The sequence below is a fragment of the Pseudopipra pipra genome, chromosome W, assembly GCF_036250125.1.
Source record: "Pseudopipra pipra isolate bDixPip1 chromosome W, bDixPip1.hap1, whole genome shotgun sequence".
In the NCBI taxonomy this organism is placed as follows: domain Eukaryota; kingdom Metazoa; phylum Chordata; class Aves; order Passeriformes; family Pipridae; genus Pseudopipra; species Pseudopipra pipra.
In genome coordinates, this window is record NC_087580.1 from 2222398 (window position 1) to 2242141 (window position 19744).

Consider the following 19744-nt stretch of genomic DNA (forward strand, 5'->3'; position numbering starts at 1 on the left):
GTGTTTATGAGCTGAATCATCAGTTGACACACTTTCCAGGTATATATTGATCAGATTAGAAAAGAAAGATAAGATGAACTCCCTACAGTGATCTTCCCAAGCTAAGCCACTATTATTTTGCTGAAATCACAGTTCACACAGAGCAAGCAGGGTAGATAGGGACTAATTCAGCTTAAATAGAGGAAAGCATAATGTGATGTATAATATAGGAAGGTAAGTTACAAACCAAAAGGATTCCAGGTTACATTTTTCTCAAAAACTTACAATTTATACTCGAGTTATACAAGTTCATGGAGGAGAGGCTTTGAGAGAGGAGCTATATATATTGGCTTTCATTCTTGTGGCAGTTTAACAGAGAAACTGAAAACTAAATTATTTGCAAGCAACTCATGTAAAAACAGTGTTACACTGCCTTCTGTTAAATCACATTAAGTTCTTTTCATGAGTGGCTCATAGAGTTTCCTAACTCTTCTTTTTTTTGTGTGCAGATTTTCTTGTTCTAATATAGCACCTTTGAAAGAAAATCATGTTTTTACATCAGCAAACATCTGTTGTTTTTCTTGCCAAAGTAGGATATCTCATACCCTCTGACAGCAAAACCTAAAATAACTACTTCAGTTCTCACAGTGATTGCAGTGCAAAAATAGCTCCATTAAAAAGCTAAAGGGCAGTATCCTTTTCAAATAATAGCTCTAACCAAAAAATACTTTAACCATGCCCTTTTTCCCCACTCTTTCTTCTGCCAGCTTTTCTAGTGTTCGTTCAGTAGTTTGTTTTAGATATTTCTTTAAAAGATTGAATATGCAAGCAAATACTAAGAAATTTCTACTTTTATGTGCAGACTTCACAGGCAAACTGAGATTGGTAACATGTGTTTGCTTTTTAGTTTTAAAAGCCCAGATTTTAATTTAATTTTTCTATATTAATATACAGAAACATATAACACATTATTACTTACATTGGATGTATTAATTTTATTATAAGAACAAAAGTTATGGAGGAGTACCATCATTGGAAAAGCCGCATATTAGCTGATTAAAAGATGCCAGAAGCTCCGGTGAGTGGTACATCTTGCAATCACAGACATATCAAGAACTATGTCTTTTTATTTCATCTGTTTAATAGACCTTTAATTTAACACAACTGATAAGCAATTTTCGCATATGAAACCACCTCTGCAGCACTGGTTTTTCAAGCCTTGTATGTGTTCTAAAAGCCTTCAGATATTTGTATACACCTACAATGCCTGTGCAATGTAAACATGATGGCTAAAAAATAAAATCACAGAATCACAGAATATGCTTATTTTAAATACTTTTAAAATTATGAGGGATTCCAAAGGATTCTGATGAAGCTCTAATATCTTCACCTTATTCAGAAGGTTATTTTAGCATTAATGTCCAATATAAATTTGTATAACATTTGTTTTTAAATATTCTCCAAAATCCATGTATTTATCATGCTCAATATCAGAAAGACATATAGAGAATACCTTCTGTAATCCTGAATTTTTCTGGACCCTAAAATTTATAATGCTGAATGATTAATAGCTGCACAATTGAAGTATGTGAATGGTATTTCTTGAGCAATCCATTCAGCACCAATAGCAAAGCCAAACAGTTCTATACATCCAGTTCTGTAATACACCAGGGTTGATTTTTTTTTTGAAATTCCTTTCTACAGAAGGACTTATTATCCATTTCAGCTATGAAGATGAACAAGAAACAGTTCATTTTCCCCCCTGTTTTAAGGCATATGTCAGGGAACAGCAAAGGCAAGCTGCTTGGAAAGGACAGTGGAGCTGGAAACCAAGAGCCACAGCAGGGTAGGTAGGGCAAGGCTCTCTCTGACAGGGACACAGTCCCATGGCACCTGAACAAAAAAGCAGAGCAAGTCCATGACAGCAACCAAGGCCAACTAACATAACAGTGACTGTTGCTTCACTAACAGTATTTGGCATAACTAGGATCACCAGTGTAGGGAACTACCCTTTTCCCCACTACCCTCATAGAAAATCACAATCTGAAAAAACGTGTATGGTTCACTCACTGAGGATTACCATCGAGTTTGACATCTCCACTGTGTCTGCAACAATGATGGTACAACAAATCCACTGTTTGAAAAGTGGGATTTGAAGTGCCTGTGGCTTGTAAATTCTCAGTGTGAATGACTTGCACAAGGATGAAGTATGTGCATCTCCTTCAGAGAGGAAGGTCTTAGTGAAAGACACAAGCCCACAGCAACTTACAATGAGCATCTGAAGGATCTCCTGGAAGGTGGAGCATGGTGCTTCAAGGTCCAGTAAAGAACATTTCAACCCTTGTATCTTTATTAATTTATTGCCATGTCTAAGTTAAAAGTATTTCCTAAAAAAGATTTCCACATATTTCATATGTTTTACTGTGAGCTATTTAAAATAAATTAAAAAAATAATAATTCCAAGATGGAAAGACCTCTACAACTAGAATTTTTTTGACAGAATCAATGTTCCACCTAAGTTTTATAACTGGTTTGACTGTAGAAATGAATGCTGAGGTCTCCCTGTATTGATTTGAGATAAAACTGAAAACAGCTTCTCGATTGCAGCATTTATGAATGACAGATGCACCAGGAATACTGGTTTTTATTGCTTCCTCTTCTGCAGTAGCCATTATCGGGAATGACTAGTGGACCACTAAGATACACAACCTACTGAACTCAGCAGCAAAAGTACACTGGCTTTTTAATGATTAAATAACTCTACTTGATGTGTGAAGCCAAGTGTCCAATAAATAGAGCTTCTAACATTTCTCTTTTAAGATATATTCCTACATGAAAATTTTTCTATTTAGCTGAGACAACAAAAAAGGCTGCAGCACATAAGTAAAAAAGTAGAAAGAAAAAAAAACAGAACCCCATCTACTAATAACCTTGATGAAGATTGACTCAAATCTGGTATAGTGGCACACAAAAAAAAATATCCAGTCATTCTTATGGAACTATTTTCTTCCTATCCATTACATATTTATAAGTCATGAAAAAGAGAGTAAGGAATTCTGGCAGCTGTCAAATGCTTGTTTTCCTATGTAACACAATGACATTGTTTTCCAAGTAGTGAAACACGTGTGACATTTTTCCAGTGTCACCTTCCTTATTTAGACAGCAAGCAAGCTAAAAACTATCAGCTAGGAAATAAGTCTTGGAACATCATCTTGAGAAATTTCAACTAATATGAATGAGCAACTGGGCTTAAGTTTCCATAGATACACACACCCAAAATAAAAAAAAAAACCTCCTGATACAAGAATATTTACTACCAAAAATTAACAACATTCAAATCAATTAATCTTTATTCAAGGTAGAATTAAGCACACAGGAGGACTGTTTATGCACATTTAGGAGACAGGAACACTAAATATTTGTCATGATTTGTCAAAGACATCAAACATAATATCACTCTAAGATTTAGCATTTATAAGCCTATTGTAGAGTTTTATTGAGAACAATTTTGTAAAACTATCATAATGGAGTCTGTGCCTTAGAAATAATACTTTTAGAAGTGTTCAATTGTATATCTAACTACAGATTGATCTTTACATTTAAAAACAGAAAAGAACTCTTGGAAACTTTTTTTTTCTTTAACGTTACTTGACATCACACAGAAGTGCTACTCCACGCAGTACCCAGTGCTCTGGAGGCTGACGAGTTTTAAGATCTATAGCAGCAATGTAATTCACATCTGTTCGACTGGTCTTTTTGTAGACTGGACATGAATACAAATGTGGATCTTTTGCAGCTGAAAAGACAGAAGAGACATAAAAAGCAATTTAAACTAAGTTGACAAAACAGGACCCTAAGGGACTGGTCATAAGGCATATGGAAAACTGAGTCAAAGTTCAATAGACACTCCTCTCTATCAGCACCAAGAAACACTTTTACTGGATTCTCACACTTTTCATTACTGTGCTAATGCCAGCTGAAGGCCATATGTGGTTTGAAATTTCTGTAGGTTTGAGATTTAAAATCAGCACATAGGAATTCTATGTGGTAAGAAATGTAAACGGACTCACTAGAGTAATTAGTGTTCTTATTAGTTCAATCTTCCCACTGAACATTACTCCTTACCAATATATTATGTCAAAATAAAAAATGCCCTATTTTGAAATGCATGTAGTATTTGAGAATACAAGTCGTCAACTACTTCACTTCAGAATTAGAACAGTGGTCTAGTCAATAGTTCAGTACTTCAGTGTTCATTATTTAGTATCTTGGCTGCTGATCATGCCTTTTATAAAAGATCAACTATTCAAAATAGCATGTAACCAAGCATTGCTTTTAGAGGTGGAATGCTTTTCAACAGACTTTTCCAATTTTACCTTCTGTGGTGGATAGTTCTATCCTATTTTACATCCCTATTCAACAGCATTTCCTATTCTATATGGAAAAACCCACCACATTAACACAAATTACACATTTTCACATAACAGTACTGTCCTTCAGCCGCACAAGTTTCTTTCCCATTCTTACATTCATTTTTTGCCTCAAGGACAAAACATTTTCCACCACTTCACTCTACCTCTTGCTTGCCTCTGTTAGCTCAAAAGCAGTCTTATCCAGGAAAAAATGCATTTTTATTATATAACATGTTCTCTATAAACACCTTATATAGACATGTACAACCCCATGTATATCTTTTATGTTGTGTATACGTGGTTATATGTTTTGTATATATATATATATGTAACATTCATTTAGCATGTGAGAAAGAGATTATTTGGGTTTAGGTTACAGAGGCTACAGAGGTTACAGAGTTTATTTATATGAATGCTGATGTTCTAAATCTGGGTCACATATTGTCAACATGTACAGTTCACCTGTAAATGGGTTAAAAAGTTATTAACGCCATTAAGACCAGAAGGTATCTATCTAATTAGGGGGGAAAGTGCCCATAATCAATTACCAAGGAAGTCTGAAAGCACACTTTAAGTGGAAGATTGGGAAGACTTCCCATTGAAAAAGATTTTATATGTATACAATGAATAGCAACAGCATCATGAAATCCCTATAGCCCAAAAGATTTCCATGTAGTTAAATAATGAATTCTATCAAAATAACATCCTTTACAATACAATTACTTACTGTTATTCTCTGCATATATCCTTATAACCGGCATCATCTCAAAAAGCACCTTCGGCTTAGATTCAGTCAGTCTCATGTTTCTTCTGTCCCAGCCAGCTCCCTCCAAATACAGCCCATACACATAGACACCTTCCAAAGGAGGGCTTGTGATATCATCCTTCATCCATTTAGTGACTTCATTGCACAGCACTACAGTGTCAAGAGCCCATCCTTTGTTAGCCCTTGTTATTTCCTGCCCAATCCAGACAAAAGTTAGAAGGTTACATTTTCGCATATGCACAGAGCCATTTTTCCCACCAATTATATTGTATGGTCATAACCTATCCTCTTCTGTACAAAAACTCCAACTTTTTATAATATTCATGTTTACAGCGATTTGACTTGTCTCTGAGGTACTGATGGTATGGCACTACAAAAAAAGCTTTCAGTACTTTATCTACTATATTTCATTTTCAATCTTTCTATTATATACAATACTTTAAGATTGTACTAAGTAATAACACAACCACTGAATGCCAAAGGTAACCACATCTTGTGAATATTAAAATTTCACAGATTTGATGAGATGAGAAAACATTAACTGCATGTGCAAAGTAAAATATATTTTCTGGGGTTACCTTTCCTTTCCTGCACCTGCACTAAGTGAATTCTTATTAATGAGCTTACTCAGCTCTAAAGCTATGCAAAAAAAAAAAAAAAAACCACAAAAAAAACAGAGAACACTTGAAGATAGAAATGCTTAAGATTTAACATATACCTCAAATTTAGTCTATTAGTTAATGCACTGGAAAAGACTCAGTTCCCAGTTGCCCAAGTCCTTACTATCCCATGTCACTAAGTTATGGCAAACCAAAGTTTCATCCCAGTCTTGTAAATGTTTTCCAAGATCTTTGTTGGAAGTAATGGGAATTAATGTTTCCCCCTTATTGCAGTTAATTAGATGCTTTAAAAGAACAGAAGATTTATAGTTAATGAGCATTCTAGCTCTTCATCTTTCTCATTTCTATTTGTTTCACCACATAGCAATGCCCAGAAGGTCACTTTGGTATTTACTTGGGATATTAGGTTGTTATGTATCCACAGTCTCTTTTTATGGAACCAGAAAGTTCTGTAGATTCCAGCTCTTTCAAATCCTTCTACTAAACCTTTTCCACAAGCTTGGGTGCAAAAAAAATTTGTGGTTTAGGACTGCTTACTCAAAAGAAATATCTTGTTACATAATTCCAAGGCTATTCCTGCAATTTTAACACAAGTCACCAATCAGAACTTCAGATTACACTACTCAGATCTCAGCCTAAGAGGGGAGATTTTTCCTTCTCCACAAATCTTCATTCTCTCCTCCAAAAGTTTGGGGGTTTTCCCTGAGATCCCATTATATTCCTGCCTGAGTATTCTTTTCCGTTCACATACTCCAGACGCTTATTGTCTCCAATATGTCCCTTTATGCTGACCAACATAGGTATTTATTGCTTCCTTTTAATGTAAAAAGTAGTCCATTTGTCAAATGCAACTAGCGTGCTGAACAACCAACACAATCACCAAGCTGACAGCCATATGTACATTATCAAATACATCAAATCTCATATCCACTAATAAAGTCTTTCCCAGTTTGTGAAAAGATTTCCCTTCTATAGTTCAGCTACTGAACTATAGAAGGGAAATGTAAGATGAATTGGGATGAGTTTTTCTGCCCAATCTCCAGCCAGGTAAGTATTGAACACAGAGCAAAAAAGAAGGGGAAAAAAAAGGGGGAGGGAAATAAATGGCTTAACACTCATTTTCAAGGATACTTCAATGGAAACATGAGACAATCATTCTCCATAATGATGTAAGGTAGCCCCTACTTATTTGGGTCTTGGTCAATGCAGAAGTATATTTTAACATGTTAGTGGTTGAAATACTGAAAAAGTACGTGCAAAGGAAGAACAGTTCACTCAGGAAATGTTAAGATAGTCACGTATCTTCCCTGTTGACATGATGGAGTCACGTGTTTTAATTCATCTTTTATCACACAATATATTTTATTTTTAAAAGTATGTAAAAAAATATATAAGCAGAATGAGACTTCAAACCCACTTTACCTGCCTCATTGCAGTTAAAAATCCCTGAGGATTAAAAAACCCTGCCATCCAGAAACAGTTTGGTCGACTTTCAAAAATCCACTTGTAAAACTGGTGATTTCTTTCTAGAAGCTCAGTAAACCAGAAACCAAGAGTACTGGAAGCCCAAGATGCCTAAAAACAGTAAACATCTTTTAAAATAGCATATTCATGTCAAGAAAAGATAACTCCTCACATGGTAGTAAACAACATAATATTAGCAAGGGATATTTGAAGATCATCTTTCATATCTTGACTTTTAACCTGATGCTTAAATATTGCATCCTACTGAAACCCGAAGCAAAGTCTTTCTTTCTTCAAATTCATGCCTACTATTCCATTTACACATGCATAATGCTCTCCATAGTAATTGTTCATTTTATTACATTTTTGGAAAATTAGATAGCTGTTTAAACTAGGAAGAAAAATAGTATACATGCCTTTTTAATCCCAAGATCAATAAATCAAGATAACATGATTTCTGCCAAAACTGTTCTGGTTTTTTATTCCTCTGAAAAAAAAGCTAGGGAAAATTGATCTCAGACAATGTGGAGATATCAGGTTTGTCTCTTTGAATAGTTGTGCTGTGAAGCATCTGCTTTAGTCCAGGTTTTGTACCACGAGAACACTTTGTGAGTAAAAACAAACAATGAAAAAACCTCCCCGTTTTTCTTTCCATCAGTTGCCATCAACAGCTCTAGCTGTCCCTGAAAATAGTTTCTGAGAGTTGGAATTGTCTAGCCTGGAGAAGAAAAGGTTCAAAGGAGATATTATAAATATTTATACCTCGTGTGCAGAGAATGGAAGAACATGAAGCCAGATCCTTGTCAGTTATAGAAGAAAAGGTAGTAGGCACAAGATGATATGTCAGAAATTCCATTTAAACCTAAGGGTTTTTTTAATTTGGTTGGCTGGTGGCTGGTTGGTTGGTTGGTTTTTACTGTGAATGTGATCAAACATTGGAATAGGTTGCCCAGAGAGATTGTGGACTCTTGATTCTGGAGACCCCTGAGAAACCTGCTTTAATTGACCCCACTTTCACAAGTGTGGTCCTTTCCAGTGTCTACTATTCTGTGATGATATGACTACAAGTCTTAAACTCAAAGAATAGCACCAGTGTAGTCCACTAATGTGGGTGCTATGTTTTAAAATCCATCATCACATTTTAAATTACTCTCTTCTCTCTAGCTTTTTATCCTGTCAACATGCAACAGGCTGTTAAAATGGGAAATACCTGCAAACCCCACATTCATTTCTACTTTTATAAATGAAAGACGGCTTGCTTTGACTGTGTTTATTTTAGCACAAAATCTATTCCAGCAGTTTCACAGTTCTGGTTAACACTGTTTTAAAATACAGATTGAAAAAAAGTATTTACTATAAGTCTAACAGTTTAACCTAGCTCTTCAGAAATAGGGTTTTTTTTCTTTTCATAACAAGTGATGTACACGTACTTTTTTCCAGTTAGCAGGAATCCTTCCATCATACATGCAGTCTAAAGCATCCCTCAAATTTTCACTCATAACGATTGTCCCATCAATGGCAAGTTTTAGATCAGTCAGAGTGCTTCTCACTAAAGAAATAACTCTCTGCATTTGTTCAATCTCCTGTCGCAAAAATATGTTCATAGGCTGAAAAGGTCCCATGTTCTTTAGTTTTTCTTTTACCTGTAGGTAGAAAATCAAAGATCCTTCAATAAAAGTGAAAAAAACAAAGTTGGCCTTATGTCAAGATTAGGCACTAGTATGATTTTTAGGATGTAACACTTTTATTTATGGACTTAAATGGTCAGTTTGGCACCTCCCTTGAATTCTCTGCAAGACAGAAATACAGGATTTGTTCAAGAGAAATCTAGGATGATGAGATTGGCTGTGGTTTTAGTCTAACTCATGATTTAGTCTGTATATCATTCTATGAGCTAATCTCATTTAAAAAGCATGTGGGCTGTTAACCCTATTTCAAGGCATTCAGATGTAATTCCAAAAGACAGTTCCAAGGTTCACTTCACACAAGCCAATCAGGAGTAATTGTCCCAGCTACTTTGCCTCAACATAGTAGCACTATTAATCAGCAATGCCTGGGAATTATCACATTACCAGGCAGTTTTGTATTCTAACCAAACTCACTGATAAATTTTTAATTAAAAGTTAGTAATGTTAACAAATTAACAACTGCATGAACATAACTAGAAATTTTATAGTGTCAATAACCTCAGTCAAAAGCTGATGATTCTACCTCCTCTATAGTACAAATGACAACATAGGCATTAAATGGTTTAATATTTCTTAAAAAGTTCTTACAAAGGCACTTCAGTCCACATTTAGTGATCTCATTATAAACATTAAGAGTCTGGTCAGACTTCTCTACAGCATATTTTGGAAGTATTGCCTGTATGAATGAATTCAAACATGTTTTAAAAAAAGTTGTTTGGTTTTTCTTTTTTTATCCATAAAAAGCAAGATGAAGCAAATGTTTTTGACAGGATTTCATTAACTCACTTCATATGGCACATAATCAGCAGGAAGCTTTTCCAGCATATCATCAGCCAGTCTGGCTACAACTGCCTCTCGAGTTTCACCTCCTCCACCAGAGCTATCTTTAGGCTGGATACTGAGGATGGTGTCCAATACATCTTTGGAAACTTTACTTTGGTAAGTGATATCTGCATTGGGGTGCAAACCAAACACCTCGGGTGTGTCATAAGCAGGAAGGCTCTATATAGTAAAATATAAGAAGAGCACAACTGGATATGGATTTATAAGTTAATCAAAAAAAATTCCCCCCCCAAAAAAAATCCCAAACAAACAAAAAAACAACATAGAGCAAAACCAAATAACAAACAGAAAAAAACCCCCTTACATTGTAAAGTAAGCTAGATTTCTTCAGTCTTAGGGAAATAACTTGCTGTGGTCTATTTGTTGTGTCACAGCCCAAATCACACCAAACAAATTCAGTTTTAACATCCATGTGCTATTTTAATAGTAAGTTTTTTCTTTCATATATCTACATCTTTTATTTCTGTGAGGTTATACGCAATGTCTGGACTCCATTTTTACCCTCTTCAATAACTGTGTGCCTCTAGATAAGTCACTCAATCAAACCACAGGAAAAAGAAAATATTCCTGTCATGACGACGATAACATTGATCAAAACAATTAGTTGTCACTAATAGATATGCAGAATGCTAGAAATCAATGCAGAATCCATGAATAAAAGACAAAATACAGGCACTCAGAAGAAAAGAAAAAATACAGGGAATCAGAAACTCATGAGAAACAAGTGATTAGCTTTGATTTACCAACCTGTATGTACTGAAGGTATTGATCCACCATAGTACATTTAGGTATGCTGTATCCTTTGTAGAAGCTGAATTCCTGATTAAATGTATTTTCATTGAACCAAACCTTTACAAAGGTGTTCATGAGTCTTTTGTCATAGTCATCTGTCACACGACCACCATACTGGATCTCACCTATCATGTAACAAACAGTATTCCAGGAGATCCCCTGAAAAGAGTATTTTAAATACAGTCACCCATTTTTAACTAATTGATGCAATTAGCATTGAAAAGGTCTGTACTTCTAAGATTTATATTTCTGAGATGGCTGGGGGGGTGGGTTTAACATACAGGTTAATATAGAAATTTAAGGTGCACTGGATTAAAAATCTAATTTAAGTCTGCTGCCCTAATACACGTACACTTGGAATACTAAATGTTTATGGGGAAAGAAAACAAGTTAAAATCATGCTTGTATTTCAGTTATTAGGAAGCATTTATATCCATTCCACTACTATAAAGATCTATCATTTTAATATACCTTCCCCACAAAAGCATTCATACCTTCTTGGTATCCATGCGATTCAAGTGGTTCTGAATGAAGCGCACAGTAGCATTGAAATCAGCTTGATTAAACTCATAGGGTATATTCCAACCTAGAGATCCAAACTTGCGCCTTTCTTGAACAGTGGAGTGTAGAAAGGCTACAGCATACAACATTGGTTTCCATTGTACCATTTTACTGGAATCTAGTAAATCCTGGCTGACACCTATTGATTGTAAATGGACTTAATAAGAATCACAGTGATAGTCCTTTTTGAAACTACTTCAAATCAGTGCTAAAATCTCACTCTAGAGATCTTAAGTTGGCTCCCTGCCTCTCCCAAGAGTCTAATTATTGTCCCACAAAGTGTTCTATGCTGGGGACAGTTTATAGCATGTTATTAAGTTGCTCAAATTAAAAGAGTAAACTTCAGGGTAAAAAACCCACAATTTACTAATAGCTGAATTCACATAAAGTTGCTTTCCACACAGACTCTTTGTCCTTTGCTTTATGTAATGTAAAGAGCACTTGATTGCCAGCAAATATTAACACATCATTTTTCTGCCAAAAGACAGAAGAAGACCAAAGATTCGAACACTTTGAACTAAGATTCTAGAAGCCAAAATTTGAGAAAAGAAAAAGCATTTCCTGTTTTGCTGTCCAATTAGCTCTGGCAACAGAACTTCAGCAGACCTTCTCTTCTTAATTTTCAGAACTTCCAGCTCAAAACAGGGACCAAGATATGTGCTGGCATAATTGTGATCAGTCCCTCATATTAGCTTATATTGGCTGTAACATGACCACACAAAAATACCAAAGTCCAAAATTTGGTTTTAAATCGCTGCCATTCTAGCACTCACCACCATATGTTCTCTTTAGCCCAGCTCTGAGCCCTTGCGGTGGTTCATTGGTAAACTTAATAGACATTTGAAGTAGGGTGATGGGGAACCGTTTGTGAATGTCAGTTGTCAGCCATAGTCGAAAGCTTTCATGGACATTCTCTGTCTCTATTAGAGTGTCCATCAGCTCATCCAAAAAGTCAAGTCCAAGGTGGCAGTTTTGCAGAAGTGCCCAACCTCCCTAGTTTAAAACAACAAAATATGAAGTTATCAACATTGTTCACAAACTGAAATCACCCTTTGTGAGCTAAGATGCAGGCTTTTCCTTCTGGAGGTGGTGTTAGCTTATTTGTTTTTTTCATGTAAAGAAGTGGTCCTTAGTTGTCCCATCTGCTCTTCTCAAGAAATCTCTACCTTTTCCATGTCAGTACATTTAAAACATACCTTCCCATGACTATACTGCTGATAAACACTGATAAATTTTGGCTTACATATGGGAGCTCAGGAGTAGCTCCATAGAGGAAGCTGCTAAACCTTGTTCTTCACAAGGGTACCAGGCTTGGAAAATAGCCACATATACATACTTAATTAATCTATTGTTATCAATCAATAGGTATCAAACTTTCTCATATGAATTCCCATACTACATATAGACATCTCATATACCTCTTCATTAAGAGGATATGTGAGACAATGAGGGAAAATAACTGCATTTCTCTTAACTAAACAAAAGGTGCTCCTCCTCCCTATTTTTGAATGAGTTTCTTTTCATCTGATCTGCTAATTAGCTCTTTATGAGGAGTCGTCAAACAAGAACCAAGTTGTCAAGAGGCAAAAGTCAAAGAAAAATAGGTTATACAGACGGGGAAGAAGCTCATAACACAAGAGTGTAAGAAACTTAATTTTTTCACATCAGCAGGCCCAGCAGTACTATCACCTGAGGGGCAAAGCATGCTAAATTGGAACATCTCACCTTTTCTTTCTCATACAGATAATTTTGTTCTTTAATTGCTCCACGTTTCACTTGTAAAATGCCTGTGCTACCAGATGGGCCCTCCCAAGTACAAATCCAGACTACAGCAATACAAAATATTTTGCTACACAACCTTGTTTTTCTCAAGTTTATGTAGCTATCAATAGTATATTTGAAATTAATTTTCTCGATTTAACAAAATGCATTTGTATTAGTAAAAATACAAAACAAAAAATGTTCTGAAGTGCTTGCTCAAGAATACTTACTAGTCATGTAACCAAAAAAAAAAATCAATTCAACTACGTTTATCAGTCAGCAATCTACAACAAAAACTCTATTTTATATGCAAAACACTCCATTTTCAATGAAAAACATCTGTAGAGTATCAAAAAACTTGTTATGGCCAACTAAATGACTGAAAAGACAGTTTTATCACTTAAGACACTTATTTATATAAATAAATATAGGTTCTTGCATTAGCATTAACTACCCACCAAACAACCTTATTTCATGACAGGATTTTTATTTCTAAGTGTTTAATACAGCTACAAAAAGCATTCAGATTTTTGTCACTTACATGAGCCATTGTCTGCTGTAGAAGTTTACGAGCATGGATTTCTTGTCCCTGGCCCATGGAAACACAGCACGTTTCTGTCTTTAGTCTTTTTCCCAGAGCAGTAATTGAGTCCGTAGGATCAGAGCCCATGGAAAGAAAGCAAATGAGGGGAGTACGTGGATCTGACTCTTCCCATGTTTTCTCCAAATCCAAGATGACTCCCTCTGCGTATTTCTCACCCATAGTTTCAGTGATGTATTTTCTTGCCTATATTAAAAAGGGCAAATTTAAACTGTGACCTAACCATTTAATAGTTTTCTTCCCAGTGTAAACCAATAAGTCAGTTGAAGAGCAAAGACTGATAAAAATTTATACCAGAAATAAAAATGTGCAACAAGTTTATTTTTACATGTCAATACATCATACTGTCTTTGATGGTGTTATTTCTTACAGCATTATAAGACCAGTTAAAATTTTAAAAATAATTATTATATTACAAATATCTGCATGTATTGTTATAGGTAATACCTATAATTACACTATAAAAAAAATAACCTCTCTAAAACTTCAGAAAAAATTAATTTTTTTACATATCATATCTCCATTAGACAGTGTGACTCCTAGCCTTCAAATCTAGGAAAAAAGGAGGAAAGCATTAAAGATGGGTTTCAAAGCTGTTAAGCCTTTTCCACCTTCATGGTTAAACAAACAACGAATTAACAGTAGTAATGATGAAAATAACTATCAGTAAGTAAAAGATCCAGAGGAACAGGTGAAGACCATCTCTTTTATTTCTTTTTGATTTATCTTTAGAAGTTTTAGATTATTGTTCTTTCTTTTCTGAGAAATAAGAAAGGCTCATTCAAACAGTTTTGAGATGATCTTTCTTGTACTCTTTCCCACTACAATGCTTTCATCTTGGATAAATCTTCCCCTTAATACCTCTGGGTTATTTCTCAGAGACAAAAGATATTCAGCATTAAGCATTTGATGAACTATCAGCTTTCATAAAATTGTAAGATGAAAGTGTATCTTGTTCCCATTAACAGTAGTGAGGAACTAATTTTGCATGATCTGTTTCAGTCATATAGCACACATCATAGAGATATTCTTTAGACAGTACTGTTTAACCTACTGACTTCTCTTCCTATGGGATTTTTGTGAATCCAATCACAATGTCTAAAGATGTGCATCCATAAAATTAATACCACGCTTTTACTGATGCATTCCAATTTCAATAATTTGTCATTAATTGCTCTGAATTGCCAGGAATTCAATTGTTTTTTTCTTTTGCACTGGAGATAAAGATTAAAAATAGGCTCCTAGAAGTTGATTTTTCTTTAAAATAGTCTGTTTAATAACCTTCAGTTTTATACTTATCTTCTTTTTAAATAGATGGCTTTAAATTAAAAATTTCAAACAGACTTTAATACAGATTTTTCCAAAATGGGTCTAATTCTTCCATGCAGGAAATGGTTCCTCAATTAAATTGTTTTCATGTTTCCTTTTCCCTCAGACAACTGAGTTCACTAAAATATTTTACTTCAGCCTAACAAGGGGACACTTCTAAAATTCCAGGGAGTAAGCAAGGACACTGAAAAGTACCTTCTGAACTGATAAAGAGATCTGGATAAACACATGTGACTCCAGCAGAAATCCTATTCCACAGTGAAATCATTGGATAATATTTGTTCAATTCATTAGAATAACTTTGCTAATGCTGCCCTTGTAATAAATGCATAAATTTTCTAAAATGAATTTCAGAAAACGCAACGTAATGGTCCATTACAGGAAGGTGCTTAGCATTACATAAAACAGCACTGAACTGCAATCTGGTAACTATTTATTCTAGTGATACCTAAATAGACCATGTTGGCTATATAAAAGTACCTGAGCTATGGTCCTGTCAGGACACCACGATCTGATAAGAAGAAGATGTCTGAAGCAGTCCAGAGATTGACCATAGCCACTGGGAACCAATTCTTCTTCGGGATTCTTACTATCAAACCAGATTTTCCACTGTTTCTCTTCACTGGAAATCTGCAGTTATGTCATCAAAGGAATAAGTCTCACTAAACAGACAAGTCATATTTGCACTGCCACTAGGTCACAAATTTTTAATGATAGTCAGAGACACATTATCCACACACAGACATTTGTTTAGCAATATTAGTACACAGGTTTAATAAGGCTATTAAAAATTATAGGATAAACTTCCAGGTTTTAAGTATGGAATTACAGAATGCAACAACACCTTTATGCATTCATGTTCTGAAAAAAAGAGCTACTACTCAGTATTTTTCATTACTTTTAACATATACCAAATGCTACTTACTTAGTTAGCTGCAATACACTCAGTGTCCGCTAAAACTGTTCATACAAGTGTTGAATTTACTGAACACCCTTTCCACCACATGGTTTGATCACTACCAGACAATCACTGTCAAACGAGAGATTAATTTTAAAAGCTCTTACATACTTGATCAAGAATATCTGAAAATTGTTCAAGTTTACTGAGCTCCACCAAGTTCAGCCAAGTCATATCCAGAATCCATTTAGCTGGCTTAGGAGGACAAGCTTTAAGGTCTAGAGAAGCACCACCTGCAAGAAATTGAACTTAGTTACAATTAGAACTGTTGGAGACACAAATACAAACAAACAAAGAAATAATAAATAAAATAAGACCTTTGGAAAATGTAAACTAGATACTACAAGACTATTTCACATGATTAAGCTTTCCCAAACTGGAGAAATATGACTTAATAACTAAGGAAGGTCATAAAGAAATTTCTGAGTTAGGTAATATGCAAAATTTACTTTCAAATCCTATGTTTCATCTAAATTTACATAATTTTTTAAAATCCAGAACAGCTTCTCATTACAAAATAAATCTATGTTTTACTGCAAAAGAATTAACTTGGCTTTGGGTTCATTTCAATGTTTTTTTCTTTGATTTTTTGTTGATGTAGATAATGCAACAACTTTGCCAATGTATACATTTGCCTTCCTTGAAATTCAACTGAAACTAAAAGAAAGCAAAAACAAAATAAAAGGAAAACACCAAACACAAGAATCCAGATTTTTAATCATGAGGTTACAAGGGTTTTCTACTTTATAAAATCACACCATATTTTATGAAGCAGAGTTTATAGTTTGGTTAATTTATAATATTTTCTTATATTATATACCTTAAATGTAGTCTTTCTTAACCAATTTACCTTTTGAGGCTTTACTGGTTTTTTTGTGCAATGTGCCTGGAAATAAATGCTTTTTGGGAAAAGATATTCCAAAGATATATTTATCAATATTCAGTGTGCTGCTATAAATTAGAACTACCATACAATGTTATCTGTCACCAGATCAGAAAGATAACCATGTATTCTTACAATTGACTGGCTTCTAATGTACAAAAGAAAGAAGCAGGTTGGCTTGGAGAAATAACCAAAGTTTTCTATAATAATATGTATGCTCTACTTAAAATTGTTCCATAGTTTCAACCTTTAATAAGTGTCAGAAATTCTTCGTGCTTCACTCTGTTTCTTTGTATATCAATCTTCAAAGTAAGCAATAATGTGAAGAGAAATTTATGCTCCTCATAGAGTCCTCGAGCAGTATATTTGAACACTTCATATGTCATATATTCAATAATATTAGTAATCCTCTTGCTGGTTATAGGGCTCTTGGTAGACCTGTCAGAAGAAAGGTCTGCAGTTGAATGTTTGCAGTTGCAAATGACAAAAAGCCATAGTTCTGTATTTTCAAAACATGAAAGATAACAGATCACAAGCATAAAATATCAGCAGCAAGCTAGCAACAACTTTCAGATTGAAGGAACAACAAAAAAAAATAATAATTTCTGATCAAGCCTTTTTGCATACCTGAAAATCAATGTAGTATAATAGTTTTTAACTGTCTAATGCCGAATTTTGAAGGACTGTAAGTACATTAGAAGATTCGTTGCCTTGGTAACTAACAGACGAAGTCTTATGGGTATTTAAACTGACAATTCATGGTCAAGACTGTAAGAAGCAAGTCTTCTTTCTGATATTAGCTTACAACAAATCTTTATTGTACTACAAGCACCTCCAGGACTGGGTAAATACAACTTATTGTTAGCTAAATTACCTGGCCAGGGAGCGGTCAAAAAGCCACAAAAACTGCCGAAGCGAAGTCTGATACATGACATTGACCATGCTCATCTCAGTAATAAGGAAGTACAAGATGCTTCCTCGAGTTGCAACTGAAAAAGAAAAGAAACAAGAATGTGTTCGAAGTAGAAATGCAGAGCAGAAAACTTTAGACCTCTACAACATGTACAGTGGGTTTAATACTAATGATAACGATAACTGAAGTTCCTTGAGTTATTGTATTCTTTACTGCATAGAAAAGCAATAAAATTATTCATTTAATCCTCATTTATACATCAGCAAAAAAAAATCTTTTCTGCAATTAATGCATACTATGTAAAGCCTAGTTTCAAATATGAGCATATCTGGAGAGCAGCTGGATGGTACACTGCAATGTTCAGATTGTCAGTAGAACATATAAAAATTATGGTTGTTTGAAGTACTGTTTGAATGTCCAAACAAATTTCTCTTTACAGACTTTTATAGGAGTCATGTAAAAGCCAAATGAACTATATTGATTTAACTTACCCAGCACTGATTTAACTTACTTTCAGTAGTCATTAGTTTTAAATACAAAGGTTTTACAAATTCTGCAAAGCTTTCTTATACACTAACTGTACCATTTCATACTTTCCCTAAAATGCAGGTAATTCCAGAGAGCTTTCCTTTTTTTCCTCCACTTTTTTCACATTTTCACCTGTCAGTTAAAATCCAAAAGACAGATGAAATGTGCTGACTGTAATAACTTATGGAGAAATGATGAAGCATTCATCAGAACAGATATAAAGAGGATTTACCAATATACTGGGCCTGTAAAAGAGTGTCAACATGTTGAACTCAAACATACAGTTACCTAAACACCCTAAAGACCAGCACACTTGTATATAGAGCAATGGGAAGTCTACAATGAGAATAGATCACTCCATTTTATAAATTCCACATGAACCTTAACATTGAATATTTTCTCCATGATCACGCAATATGACATTTCCTAGATACATTTTACTTATGGGAAAACAAAGATCCTTCCCACAAATTATGGTCTTCCTGATCTTATCCTACTGTTTCTCCTACTCTGAGTATTGATGTTTTAAATACGTGGTCAAGCCATTTGTCTTTCATCACTACCTTCACTCACCAGGTCTATACTCTTCACGGGCTGAGTTGATCTGTATTTCAGTTTCAGCAGAAGTTTGCAGTTTCTCTGTTACTTCTTCAGCAGTCTTCTTAGTGTCAGTCAATACAATTAGTAGACTCTCATCATCTGCCAGAGAACTTTTAGTGCTTGTAAGTCGGAACAAAAGGTTATCTTCTAGGTCCTTAATCCTCCTTTTGTTCATAGTCACATCTTCAATAAGATCAGTTCTTTCTTTCTCTAATTCCTATTGAAATACGTGGTAATATTTGGAAAACAGAAAATCAATCAAAAATAAAAGCAAAATAAAACAGTTTAAAAAATACTGATCCTACTAAAACAGTGTAAGTCAAGAGTAACTGCAGTAATTTGGGGGTAAGAATTCCAGTGGTATTTCTGACACAAGGTCTATTACCAGGTTTCTGAACCGGCTACATAAGTAGGCATTAACAACTCTTTTCAATAAATACTATGGAACATCCTCATATCATGCCCTAAAAGAGTAAGATGCTCAGAATAGTAATTGTTTTTCTTTCCTTTCTGTTTCAGAAAAGACAAGTGCAAAGACCTTTCCAGGTATAGGACTTTTTTTTTCCACTCCATCTGATCTCATCCTCATTTATGCCTTGTTTTTTAATCAGCATATTGAAAATTTAGTCTCAGTTACAATGGCCATCCTAAGTCATCAAATTAAGCAGCAAATATTTCAAAAAGTGCCTCTGAAAATATTCTTCCATCAAACAGGGATGATGGAAGCCTTTCACTAAAATGCTTCATTGATTAAGAAAATATGTAGAACGTAAGTGTTTATTTGATTATTTTTTATAATATAGTCTGTGTGGTTTATGTACCTAGTTTGTTTTCCAGTGCTCTTATATAAAAGATGGACACCTGTTAATCAACAGTTTCACATTAAAAAAAACACCAAACCTGTTTGAAATATCTAAAAAAAAATATTCTTCACAGATAATAGTCCTTTCAGTTCATTCTTATAATACTTTTTAAATTAACCTTTAAAAACTTATTACAAATTAATTGCTCAGAGATAAAAATCCTCTATTGAAATATTACAAAAT

General features: G+C 34.5%; 1 protein-coding gene across 1 annotated transcript in view; it reads right to left on the minus strand.

Moving 5' to 3' along the window:
• Positions 1–3302: 3302 nt before the first annotated feature.
• The window catches only part of LOC135404779 (dynein axonemal heavy chain 5-like), a 40763-nt gene continuing 24321 nt past the window's right edge, over positions 3303–19744 (minus strand). The window contains exons 13-26 of the mRNA XM_064639514.1: positions 18672–18915; positions 17532–17646; positions 16905–17095; positions 15886–16007; positions 15297–15446; positions 13428–13673; positions 11899–12118; positions 11059–11264; positions 10520–10723; positions 9716–9931; positions 8672–8884; positions 7200–7352; positions 5119–5350; positions 3303–3775 (exon numbers count right to left, since the gene is read on the minus strand). Of these exons, the coding sequence (XP_064495584.1) occupies positions 3624–3775; positions 5119–5350; positions 7200–7352; positions 8672–8884; positions 9716–9931; positions 10520–10723; positions 11059–11264; positions 11899–12118; positions 13428–13673; positions 15297–15446; positions 15886–16007; positions 16905–17095; positions 17532–17646; positions 18672–18915 (2664 nt within the window). The 3' untranslated portion in view covers positions 3303–3623. The remainder of the gene's footprint in view (positions 3776–5118; positions 5351–7199; positions 7353–8671; positions 8885–9715; positions 9932–10519; positions 10724–11058; positions 11265–11898; positions 12119–13427; positions 13674–15296; positions 15447–15885; positions 16008–16904; positions 17096–17531; positions 17647–18671; positions 18916–19744) is intronic.